Consider the following 13,439-nt stretch of genomic DNA (forward strand, 5'->3'; position numbering starts at 1 on the left):
TGCGGATAAAGGTCACACTGCAGTACAATACTCCTGCAAGGCCCCAGACCTGCTGTAAATCAATAAACATGGCAATGCACCCATCTGTCAGGGAACAGCATTCATGTCCTGAATGTATTACAGAGAAAAATGCAGTTTCTGCCAGCAACACATTACATTCAGTGCTGACTATGCATGTGAATTAGTCTTAGAATAACCCTTTCCTGTATGTGATGAGAGCATTTACAAAGTGAATCTATTTATACGGTCTGAGGTGTTATCTGTGACTCTAGCTAGAAGGTATGGGAAAATGCATTGAGAGCCAATATCATCTTTAAACAAGTAGTAGATATCCAAACTCGATCCACAAGTATGCAACCCTTATATACTGTGTCTCCTTTTAGGTGGCGCTGAAAGCGCTACCTTTAAAGCCAAAACTATTGTCATTAACACAAGAGCTTCAAATATGGGCTTTGAATTAGGGCCTGTTATGCTTTTCCAATGGAAAAGATATTTGAGGAGGGATTCACAGTTGTAATCCCCCATTCCCTGTCCTTAGCCAAAGTAATCCCTATGGGTAATGCCACCAATTCCTACCCATCTCGGAACCCTTTGAGATTTTGGGAGCTCTTTCATAGAGGCAGCCATCTTGGATGAAGGAAGCTCTCTGGAAACAAGCCGAAACTAGCAGGCATCTTTGAATGGGAAAGATACCATGCATCTCTTGTGTATAATCTTTTTTAAAATTTCACCATGTTTTTATTGCAAATATGTTTTTATTTTTCTTGTGTGCTGTCTGCTGTGGGACCTCAGGAAATAATTCTGTCTGTGTTCATCGCTCTATAGTCGCACTCAGGAACATATTTAAACTCTTTTCCCTTGCCTGACACGCACATCCTAGTCGCCAGAACTAACCACGTCAGAAGCTAGTACGTAACTTGTAACTCACATGATGAGAAGGAGGCGTAGGGTTGCTAGGGTCCATTGGGAACATGTATGGGAGCACTCCTTTTGCTCATTCAATTCCAAAACTGGTTAAGGCTCAGCAGGGGCTTCTGAAATCTAAGTGCAGGAGTGTTAAATTACCTATAATTGATGTGTGCTCAACAGTTTGCGTTATGCACGTCTTATTTCACTGACCCATAGGGGATAGATGTAGGGTTGCATTATTTTTTTTAAATGTTAAATGCAGTTTCTGCTGCAAAGGCTACTGATCGAGAGTGCATTCTTGAGCCTTTCAACTATGGTCTGTTTTACAGCTGTGCTTTCTGATTGCGGGGGCATATGTGATTTATGTTTTTAAACATTGCAACCCGGTGCTTTTGTCCATTTGCGTCAGTTAAAATGATCTGACTACAAGTCCCAGAATGCATTTTCATAACCTAGTCAGTACTCAGTATTTGTGGCCCTGGTGACATGGTGTCCTCTTCCATTTACAGTGAAACTGAATCCATATTGAGCCGTGCTATTTATTGTCTTCACAGAAGCATGCAACAGAATTGATTACTTGAAGTGACAGGCACTTCAGTTTTGGTGCATTTTGTAGCATCTCTTTGGATTGTGTGAGTACTGTATGTTGGAGAGGAAGCAAAGCTTGTATATGTTTGGTTATTTGCCCACCCATTGATTGACCATGTGTATAAGTATTAGGAATTTTGCACGCACTGTTATTAGATGCCCACAGAAGCCCAAATTATTGGTGTTGCCAATGCTTTTTTTATTACGGTGTCTGGTTTGCCATGGGTGAAGGCTAGCACCAGGAATCACATGATTTAAAGCCAGATTTGCAACCTCACAGGATCATCAGAGTTTGTGTGGTGTGGCTATAGGCTGCAATTCTGTTTCATAATGTGTGACTCACCTGGCATGCGCACCAGAACAATTTCAAGGAGCACAAATCTGCAATTTCTGGACTACATAAACTGTGAATTTCATTATTTTGCCTTTGTACAGCCCTCAACAATGGACCATGGGTAGGGATTAGGGAATAGGAAACCAAACAAGCCTGCAGGTAAGTAGCCATGGGTAAAGGGAGCGTGGGGGGGATATATGGTTTGAAGTTTTGAACAGCACAACCTCGCTGACCCGTTCTTACCTTTCATAAGCATGCAACTGGAAATGAAAACAGCTTGATTTGAGCCTTTTCATAGGTCTCTGCATGACGACAGAAAAACACAGGCAGAGGACAAGGATGGGCGGGTGTTATTCTCCCCATAAAGAGTAGGGTAAAACTATGAACGTTTTTGACAACTTTGTTGGTTTTATATCTGGGAAAGCAATAAGCCTTCATTTGGTACAGACTGTGAAGAGACAAGGGCATATGCCCATACGTCCACACTGCTTGCAGACCAAAGAGACAGTCTTGCAGGCCACATCCAAATCACTGCAACAGTGCAAATGTTCCTGTTAGAGTTAGAAGGGGAGAGACATCCATCAATCTTGATCCACTTCCAACGTTGCCTTCTCTCCACACGCTCAAGCCAGTAAGTCCCAGAAACTGACCAGGATGATAAATTAGAGTTGTGTGAATGCTCATAAACAAGGGCACCAGAGACCCATCCTGCGCCAGCAAGGCAGAGATAAGGGCGTGGGGGTTATGGCTGGACACCGGCTTACCAACCTTTCTTCATGTACCCTTTACCTGCTTGGGATATACTTAAAGGAATAGTGCGCTCAGAAATATTATTGGCAAAAAAGATGGCCAATAATCAAAAAAATATCTAAACATTATTTTTTTTAAAAGTCCCTATGTAAAGTATTGAGATAATTAAGCTCAAACTTTAAAATGGGAAGCAGTAGGAGGCATCCATTTAGTGAAATGGATGCCGCCTGTGCTTGCCCTTGTGGCACTAATGAAGCAAAAGCCAGCCAGCTGTAGTAAACAAAAGCTACCATTGGGTGGCTTTTGCTTCATTGGTGCCGGAGGACAGAGAAAGATGCATCTCGGTAAGTGCTCATTTCTTTTTTTTAAATAAGCACTAGCTGCAGTTTTTTTTCTAAGTTTTCTGGGCTGGCAGAAGCCTGGAAAACTGAAAAAAAAAGAAAACCGCAGCTTTTAAAACGTTGTATTTATGTTTGTGGTAGCTTCAGCCTGGAGCCCCCTGCAGCGTTTTTAAATACAACAATGTTGTATTTAAAAACGCTGCAGGTTTTTTTCTAAGTTTCTCACGCTCCTCCAAGCCGGAGGAGCCCGAAATACTTAGAAAGAAAAACCGCAGCATTTTTGAAACACAACCGTGTTGTGTTTCTGCCTGCCATGGGTATCACTTTGGTTCTCCGGGGCTCCCCTGAGATCCAAAGTGATAGCCACGGCAGGCAGAAACACAATGCGGTTGTGTTTCAAAAAGGCTGCAGTGCTTCTGCCTGCCTTGGCTTTCACTTTGGGTCTCCGGGGCTCCCCCGGGGAGCCCGGTAGACCGAAAGTGAAAGCCAAGGCAGGCAGAAACACAACGTGGTTGTGTTTCCAAGTCGCTGTGTTTCTGCCTGCAGCAGGTTTCACTTTGAGTCTCCCGGGCTCCCCTGGGGTAGCCCGGGAGCCCCAAAGTGAAAGCCGCAGCAGGCAGAAACACAACACGGCTGTGTTTTGAAATGCTGCAGTGCTTCTCACTGCGGCAGCTTTCGCGTGGAGTCTCCTGGGCTCCCCCAACCCAGAGGGAGTCTAGGAGACTCCAAGTGAAAGCTGCCGCAGTGAGAAATACAACTTTGTTGTATTTGTAAATGCTGTGGTATTTATAAATGCAACAATGTTGTTATTCTGAATGCAACCCCTCAGGGTTGGGGGAGCCCAGGATACTCCACGCGAAAGCCGCCGCAGTCAGAATAACAACATTGTTGTATTTATGATTTCCGTGGTTTTCCAACCACGACAAATACAAATACAATGACGTTATATTTTTAATTGACGCGCCATGGCTTTTTGCCTTCATTTTATGTTTTCTGTGCTTCCCTGGGCTTGGGGAGCACTGAAAACGTAAATTGAACGTGAAGGCAGCCTCTGCAGCTCTGCTCTGGCTGCAGTAAGCAAAAGCTACCAGTAGGGGGCTTTTGCTGCTTGTTTAGTGCCGCCAGGGCAGAGCTGAGGAGGCTGCCTGAAATGGTAAAATGGATGCTCCCATGTAAATGCTTTGAGCCTCGTTTGCTCAAAGTGTTCACATAGTAACTTTCATTCAAAATATGTCTAAACTATGTTTTAGACTATTGGCCATCATTTTAGCAGATAATATTTCTGAGCGCACTATTCCTTTAAAAGGGCATGGAGTGCAATTTGTACCCCCAGAAACCCATCAATATTATGGAGCCCACCAAATGTCGTCTACCAAGAACAATTATGTTATTCAGATGAGAAGTGAGGCCAGAAAAAACACATACCATCATGAGGAAAGGAAGGTACTCAATGGAAATGTTGCCCTCTACTGTCCCTGCTGCATTACTTCTGCTATAAAGTGTGGCTGGACCATGACAGATTCCAAAAATGTGTCAGTCTTTCGCTGTGTGAATTCCTCTTGCCATGCCTGACTTCATCATGGATTCAGCCTCCAGTGTCCTTGTTTAAGGCACAGACAGACACAGGCTATAACAAGAATTAAACCTGCCATTCATTCATGCAAGTGTGGAACGTAGGTACAGAGTACTGGGGGGCAAAAGTGGCAGTTGCCCCCTTCTGTAGAAGCAGCGGCAGGAACCAAACTTTCCTTGTTGAGATGTTTGGACTATTCATCGGATGACTGTGCTTCCCAGATGAGACCACACGCATTGTCAATGCTGCAGGAGATAAGGCACAATTGACTTTTACGCCATGAATTCATGAACTGCGTTGTTGCAAATGCAGTGACTTTGAAACTTACCAGGGATTCACCTGCAATGTTGAATTCTTTAAAGTTGAGTAACAGCCCCAAAAGCAGAAAACTCAAGGTATCACAGCAGTTTAGGTGACTGTTGCTGAGATATAACATATGCTGAAATCAACCTACAATACATGTCAGTCTGCAATATCTATATAAAAGCCTGGAAATAATGTGCTTATTAAAAGCTACTTTTGACATCACAACTGACCTGCAGTAAGAAAATTACATCACAACCACTCTGTAATTGGTTTTTACACGTCAGTTGTGATGTCAAAATGCCTGCTGCTTGAGCAGGTGGAGAGCAGAATTCCAACTGTCACTGAACACTTAATTAAAGCAGTGACAAGCTTTTCAAATTCCGTGCTTATAAAATAGTGTTCTGTGGCACTTCACACTGCTGGAGGTTAAGACATCTGTGCAAGAATCTGCATGTCATTACTTATTTTAAAGCACACAATAAAAACGTTTTTTTCAAATCATTTTATTAAACTGTTTAAACTATTTTTCTGCAACACATTACGACTTGCATGTTAGCTTTTTAAATCCGAACAGATTCTACACTGATTATAACGATCAGCAAATTGAAGGTCTCTTACATTAGAGTAAGTAAGAGGCCAGGTATTAAAGGAAATATCAGTGTGAGGCCATGCATTATAAGGAATGAAATACCACTCAACATAAGTAAAAATGATATTGCAAGTCACCTTGGAGTTCTGTAACCAGGCCTCTGACCTTGTTCCTCTATTTGGTCACAGAACTCCTCACAATATCCTTACAATGTACGGTAGCGGGTACTTTATGGCATATATAAACCTTTTTTTTTTTTTTTAATTCCCTCTGTACAATATACCCAAAAATTTACCATTCCCACCTAGCGAGGGGTTGAGATCTCTCGCATGCACATACTCATGGGGGGGGGGGGGATTTTGACCTATTAGTGAAAATCAAAAGTTGGCACCCATAGGTGAGATAACATCCAGGGACATTTTCTCCGAGGATACATTGGCTACTTAGCTGCAACAGGCAGCCTATAGTGCCTGCTGCAGTCTTTTTTTAGATTGTGCTATTCTATCAAGCCCAAACTATTGCATTCAAATACAGATTCATGTACACATAGGGAAGAATGGCATATGAGGCACCTACAGCAATGCCATTCGTGGAGGGACACACAGTGTATAGGTGTTATTTGGGTATGAGCCCTCCCATTCCCTGCCCATAGCCATGCTAATTGGCCAGTCCCACCCATTCCTGCCTCTCCACACCCTAAAGTCCTCCTCATGGGGACTCTTTCAGCTCGCTCGCTTTGACGTCTGCTTTCGAGGTGAAGGAGCGTGCTGACGGGATAACGGGAAACTTGTAATGCGCCCCTAAATCTTGCTGCCATCATTCGGTTTAACCACGTTAAACTGAGAGTCAATGGCAGCTCTCCTCACGCCTTAAATTTGAAGTCAGGTCAGCATTAGGGATATATGATCTATACCATATCTATTGAGAGTTTCTAATGACATCATAAACTGCCAATCCCTTAATCTGATCATGAAAGAATCCAGCAGAGAATGACTTTAAATGACATGTTTTTCTTTAACACACCGGATGAAAAGAACAGGTGGACAGAAAATGTATTTGGAAATCATGGGAAACATGTATGTGGAAACTGTCAAGAGGAAAATACAAATACATGAACGTGCACAATAAAGCACTGTCTTGAGTGGCAGAGTGCCAGGGTTTATTGTCATAGATTCTGATTAGCTGCTGCCCAGTAAATATATGGCAGGTAGTGCATGGTGTTCACCCAAAAAGTCTCTCACAGATATATTGCAGAAGGAACAGGGGAACTGTTTCCTCCAGGCGCGCCATTCTCTGTCAGTTGACGGTGCGGCAGGATCTTTGGTGCTGAGAAGTCTCCTTGCTGCTTCTCACAGTGACAAAGGCACACATCAAACACAGAAGACTCAGCAGACACAAATGGGGCCTCGTGGAGGCAGGTTGACATCTCGATATTGTATTCCCTCCCTCACACAGTTTTTGGATTAGGGCACCAAAATGTGTTGACATAAATCATTAAATAATTGGAATTGTGAAACTGTTACCGTGAGTTCACTTTTTTCTCACTTTGCAACTCGCTTAAACCCCTACTTCTTCTTTCAGAAACGGAGATAACCCGAGCCAACAGTTGCCAGTCGGACAGCAGCGGATTTCTCGAGGAACCACTTGAGCATGTACCTTTGCAGGTAGGATATGGGTATTCTTCACTCACTCACTCCATCGTGTGTCTCGCATTTCATAATTGCATGTCTTTCCATTTGCAGCTATGGAATATCCTGCTGGTAACTTTTCTCCTATATTCTGATATTTTCATCTGCACATGATTTGTACAACACAAGTAAAACACAGCTATGGCTGTTCTCATGTGTGTCCCCTGCTCAAAAACTGATATATATATTTTTTTTCTTGAGCCCTAATACAATTGACTGTACCTGTGGGCAAGCCATTCTGCGGTGCCATGGCGCACAATGGTCAGTTCTAGTTAGGGCTGTGCACTAGGTTAAAATGATGTGAGAGTCTTCAGCCCAAAGATGATAGGAGCAACTGAATGAAGAGTTGATGGGACTAAGTGGAGAGGTGTAAAGGGGAAAAAGGAGAGGGCGCAGGACCTGAGGAACACCATGACAGAGAGGAAAGGAAGGGGAAGAGTGATCACCCCGGGAACCTAAGAAGGTGTGGCCAGAAAGATAAGAATGGGTCCCATTAAGAACAAAGTCACGAAAACCATAGGAACAATAACACCTGCTGGCGGTTTACTGAGGGCTTTGCAGAAAGCTGTCTTTATTTCATGAGTTGGAATGGTGAAAAGGGAGATGATTTGAAAAATGCTGACAAACGTCACGCCATTGCTTTTAGCAATCTTCAAATCCTCATGGCAATAGGGCTGTGATCCGAGGAGCATGCAAAGCCATCCTCACACGTCACTGGCTTCTGATATTCTGTTTGGATAGCCTGTAGTGTAGAAACCAGAATGACATGCTTTGGAACCAGATTTGGCCAGTAAAAGAACATTGTAGCAACTAGTCTTACTGACCTAAAGCTCAATATCTCAAGAAGATGAAAAATGTGATCTAACAGGTACCAAACCTGGGTTTCTGGTTAGTACAGGTTTCTAGCAGTAGCATTTGCGACCAGGAAACGTCCTCAAACATATTGTAATGACTTCTGTCTACGGAATGTATTTACCCTTTAAATAATTAATTCCTTTTACATAGAAGTATTCCTGATCCCATAACCCTCGCTACAGCAATCCTACCCAACAATCTGAATATCCTGCTTTCTTCAAAATAATAAATCATGAAATGAAAGGTGGTACCCTAACTTGCAATGTTGGGTACGTCACCCACAATATTCGACATAAATACAGGAAGCTTGCTAACAGAAAATAAAAACAACCTGCCTGCAGTTGACTTGCTAATGATTTTATTACCTTTTTCAAAAACATTCAGAGGAAAGCAAGCATCAATGACTGTTCTAGGAATAGGCATAGAATCAGCCATTGCATACAATGCAGTAAGAAAAAGCCAACAATAACCTCTTGGTGCACGTGCCTCTTGCTTTGCCAAACAATGGCTTCCTCCAGGCTAGTTACACGATATCTCCGCCAGATATTGTGTAACTAACGTAGTTGTTTGGCGAAACAAAAGGCACGCGCACCAAGCGGTTATTGTTGGCTGTTTCTTACTGCATTCATTGTATGCGATGGCTGATTATGATTTCATAAGTACACATCTGATCATTATGATGTAACCTCCTCATAGCAAGTTACTTGATTAAATAAGCACTTCTAGCAAAGCTAACAAGGAACAGAATCGTTTTTTGAATTACTGATCACTTATATTGAGCACACAGGTGTGAGGGGACTACCTTTCATTTCTTGTACACATTTTCATACCGGCAGGTGTCAGGGTCTCCCCCCCCCCCCCACCTGATGCTAACAGTGCCTAGTTTCTGGAAGAAAAATATTACTGACATGGACAAATAGATTGGCACAGTGACACTTTGTAACCAACACCACCCACTTCTTTGGCATTTACCTCACTAGACCTTAGAATTCTGGAACAAGGATATTATTTCCTGTGGGGAGAGCACACAAGATATTGATTTCAGTTACAGCAAATCATTTGAATGAAACCGCTACAATAAAAGCACAAGTCTAATGTGGTTGCTATAATTCGCCTACAGAGCTACTGTGTCTCCATTTATTTATGTGTATGTTCAGAGGTGGCTGGATATATTGCTCCAAACCATGTGTGCATTCTTTGATGTATCAAAGGTTAACCTTGCAAGTAACATGCCCTGTCAAGATATTTGTCACTTGCCCCTGTAAAGCTGGACTTGCTGATCTGCTTCACACTAGTCTATGACAGTGCCTGCAGGAAAATGGCGTGTTGTCAAGATATTTAAGAGCTCAGACTCACACTTCAGCAATGGGGTGGGGAGCAAGGGAGGGACCCCCCTTTACAATTCTGCCTGCCACTGGCTAAGGAATGCTTGTATTGCCCTCTGGCTCCAGCCGTACACTTTCTGTCAAGCACGTGCAATGCTGTGCTTCTGGCTTGAACTTCATCAATGCTCTTTAGCCAGGAAAACAGCTTCTTCAGCATTTTGTGAGTTAGCAGACAGATAAGGACTCCAAACAATAACAACACGTGATGAAACATGGTGACACCGTTCTGTAACATTTGATACACAACTGTTGGTAAAGGGACACAACAACAACATTACACAAACAGAACATCTTGCTAATATCCACCAATGAATGGCAGAAAATACACTGGGCCTCATTATGAGTATGCTGGTCCGGTAACAATGTTGCCGGTAAGCTACCAGCACTGTTGCTACTGGACTGGCATACTGCGAGTTCTGAAAATGGGTGCCTTTCTGCCCGCCAGTTCTGACCTGGCAGGCAGAAAGGCACACGCTCGCAGACCTTGAGGGATGCACCGGTACCGTTATTAACTGTGCCAGTGCATCCGTCCTCCCCATTCCCATTGAGTCCGAAGGGACTCAATGGGAATGGGGAGTCATTTATCCCGGTGCCTGGCTATGGGGAATTACCGGGACCGCCGGGGCTGTAATGCCCCGGTAATTCGCCATGGCCAAGTGCTGTAAACCGGTACGGCTACCACCTGGTTGTACTGAGGCCCACTTTGTTTAATCATATTAAAACTGACATCATCCACATTGGTTACAAATATCTCCAGCATATCAATTTCACCTGCAAAAGAGACCTATAAACTCTATCCATACCCTCAAAGGGGTCCACAAAACTTGGAATCCACTTTGACAATTCTCTTTCCATCATTGTTCAAAGGAATCCCTTGATCAAAACCTCTCACTTGCAGATAAACCTACTAAAATACAGTGGTCGTCATTACAACTGTGCCGGTCCTATAACAATGGTGCCGATAAGCCTACCAGCACCGGCACACTACAACTCTACGGGTGGGTGCCCTCCCGCCCCCAGGGTCAGAACTGGCAGGTGGAACGGCACCCACCCGCAGAGTTTCACTGAAGCACGGGTAGCGTTACAAACGAACCCCGTGCTTCCATGGTCCCCATGCCCATTGAGTCCTATCGGACCCAAAGGGGAATGGGGATTTACAATTTACCAACTCCTGACTTCCCAGAACGCCGGGGTTGTAATCCCCCGGTGTTACCGGCAAACAAAGGCACTGGTAAATCTTGCAAGTCCAGCAGCAGCCCTCCGGTAGCACCGGCGGGATTATCGCCAGACTTGTAATGAGGCCCAGTTTTTCCATATTCGGGGATAAATAACAAGGACGAGTTAATTGAGCCAGTAGCTCTGCACATACTAGATTACTGTAACAACCTCTACCTTGACCTGTCCATGTACCATACTAAACAGATAAATCTGGTCCAGAAGAGCACAGCCAGATACATCTTTGGCCTAAAAAAGGCAAATATATCTTGTTAGCCCTAAACACGCTAAATGGCTCTCCATCAATAAGAGCCAGATAAAACATGGCCCACAAAATCAACTGGGAATAAGGACCAACATACTTGATAAACCCTATCTCATAATACCAACCATTCCTATCCTCCAATCTCAACCAGCTAAATGACACAAATGGAGGATAGCAATTAAAACAACAATTGGTAACAACATGCTGGCAATCCAGAAACCTATCCTATAAAAACCCTCTCAAATTTGATAGACAACTCACAAATAGACGTTCACAATACGATTTGTCCTAAAGACCAGGACAGTCTATGGTAAAACGGATCTTACAATGAGAACCAGCCCTTTTGCAATCACCACAGACAATTTCCGGGTTCGAATTCTGCCTCCTTTGCAAAGGGAAAATTGTGTCCCTCCAATGTGCAGTTCGTCCATGCCCTTCCCTCTTTTTCCATTAAACAGTAGTGCATTTACGTGACTATATGCACTATACTTCACTCATATTGCTATTTATGTTGCTAAATTAAGTGCTAGCTGAATGTAGTAGTTAAGAAGATATGTAATATACCACATTCAGCATATCATTCTAAAATACGTGCCTTTCTTGAAAGTTGGCATTCTTGAGATTGTGTGAAACCTCAAAATCTGAGCTTATGAAAATAAGAAAATAATAGATGTTTAGGGTTGAATAAATAAGGGAACGTATGGTGATTGGTGCTAGATGTGAACATGTATACTTTTCTTCAAAACTAAATGCAAATATATTTTTCTTATAGAATTCACTTCTTCCTGAAAACCTGAATATGAGTTCTGACAGCTCAGATAGCCAGACAACTCTTTTAAGTGGTATGGGAAGTGCGCACATGGACTACAGACAAGATCTAAAAGGAAGCATCAACAGCACCACAACGACAGATTCTGATACATTCATTAACGTACCACATGAAAATGCACAATATGGAGGCCATAGAGAAGAGGGCCAATTAATGAATTTCTTAGAAAAAGACAATTCTCCATATCACAGCCTGTATATGCATCCAGATGGACATAATGGGAATATGTCTCTCTCTGGTGCTCATCCAGCCGCAATTGAAATGGGAGAAGAGAAAGATGATAAGTTGGCAAGTTGGCATGGTTACAATCAGTGGACAGATGAACTCTTTTATAGGGTTCACACCCTTCAAGAAATAGAGAAGCCAATGGATGGGAATACTGAAAATGAACACCTGGACATTTTACAGCAAAATGTAGAAGGACATGAGCATGAATTTGAAGAAAATATTGATGGTTGTGAGAATAATCTCCCTGTTATTGATCCACCAGTGGAGATGTCTGTCTGTTCTGAAGCACAAAGTGCAACACATGCTAGCGTAGAAAGACTTGCTAATCTTCAAGGCAGGAGCAACAATCTCAAACAGACTCTCATGCCAGAAACAGGTTGGGAGGAAATCCTGCAGGCAAATGAATTTGGTAACATTGGCAGTGCGACACATGTTCAGACAAAAGACCCCAATCAAACTTCCAAAAAGACGACCCATTTCTATAAGTCTGTAACTATCCAAATGTCGTCAGACCTAACATCAAGTTTACAGAATGTTCCTTCAAATGACAATATCATTAAAGATTATACATACAAATGTCCAAGAATGGATTCAAAAAACATTGGCGATGAAGATAACAACTCGTTAGGTCTTGGAGCTATGAATGATAGTAAAGCAAAACAGATGAAGGAGGCATCAAGTCAAACGGATAACTATGAAAGTATCACCAGAAACTGCTGTCTGCATCATAGGCGTGGTACGCTCACAGAATCATCCTCAGTAGATACTGGTCTTTTTGCTAGGACACAGCCATCAAAAACAAATCCCCCTCAAATGTGTCCTATAAAGAGTGGCCATTCCTGCCATTGCTGTTGTTTCTGCTTTCATCATCATTGTTGTTCTCTGTGCAGTTTTGCAATACCATCACAGCCAACATGCTCGATGCCCTTCTGCACCAATTATAACACAATGGAGTTGGAGCTACTAAGAACGCTAAAAGTCCTTCAAGATTCAATGAAAAATATTTCTCCTGTGAGTATATAACATTTAAATTTTTGGGTTCATCCAAATTTGTGTTAGTCTAGTTCATGTAAATTTAAGCATTTTTTGTATTCTATTTTTTTTTATTTAAGTGACTTGTATTGTGCACAGGACGAATCGATTTATCTATAGGAATCAACCCAGTGTTATATTTTAGTTGAATGGTGGCAAGCAAAGGTAGAGTATGCTGTCCTTGGGCAGGGTAGAAGGAGGAGGGCAAAGGGTTAAAACAGGTTCACACGTGTTGTTGAGTCTGTGCCAGAGGTCAGAGGCTTACCTCTGTCCTCATAGAAGGTGGAGAACATTGGAGGAATGGAACGATTAGAGAAGGACTCCCGAGCCTACCTGAAACTCTGTGATCTGCTCCCCACTGTCTCCTCCCTTCATTGCATGAATATCCCCTGCTGACAATTCACCCTCCCATTCCCCTGTTAGCGTCCTGCTCCCTTATTCTCTGCTTCCCGCACTGTGTTCTTCCCCATGTGATTGGAAAATGTTTTGTTGCTTCCCAAAGCTAGGTCAGCACTCAATAAATACAATAATAATAATAATAATAATAATATT

At 42.8% G+C, this 13,439-nt stretch overlaps 1 protein-coding gene across 4 annotated transcripts in view; it reads left to right on the top strand.

Annotated features, from left to right (window-relative positions):
* ITPRID1 (ITPR interacting domain containing 1) overlaps positions 1–13,439 on the top strand; it is an 826,173-nt gene that overhangs the window by 701,160 nt on the left and 111,574 nt on the right. For all 4 annotated transcript variants that reach the window (XM_069613212.1, XM_069613214.1, XM_069613215.1 and 1 more), the window contains 2 exons: positions 6,972–7,054; positions 11,571–12,866. In XM_069613212.1, coding sequence (XP_069469313.1) covers positions 6,972–7,054; positions 11,571–12,866 — 1,379 coding nt within the window. The remainder of the gene's footprint in view (positions 1–6,971; positions 7,055–11,570; positions 12,867–13,439) is intronic.

This window comes from Ambystoma mexicanum, chromosome 5p, assembly GCF_040938575.1.
Source record: "Ambystoma mexicanum isolate Mex_15411 chromosome 5p, UKY_AmexF1_1, whole genome shotgun sequence".
NCBI lineage: Eukaryota > Metazoa > Chordata > Amphibia > Caudata > Ambystomatidae > Ambystoma > Ambystoma mexicanum.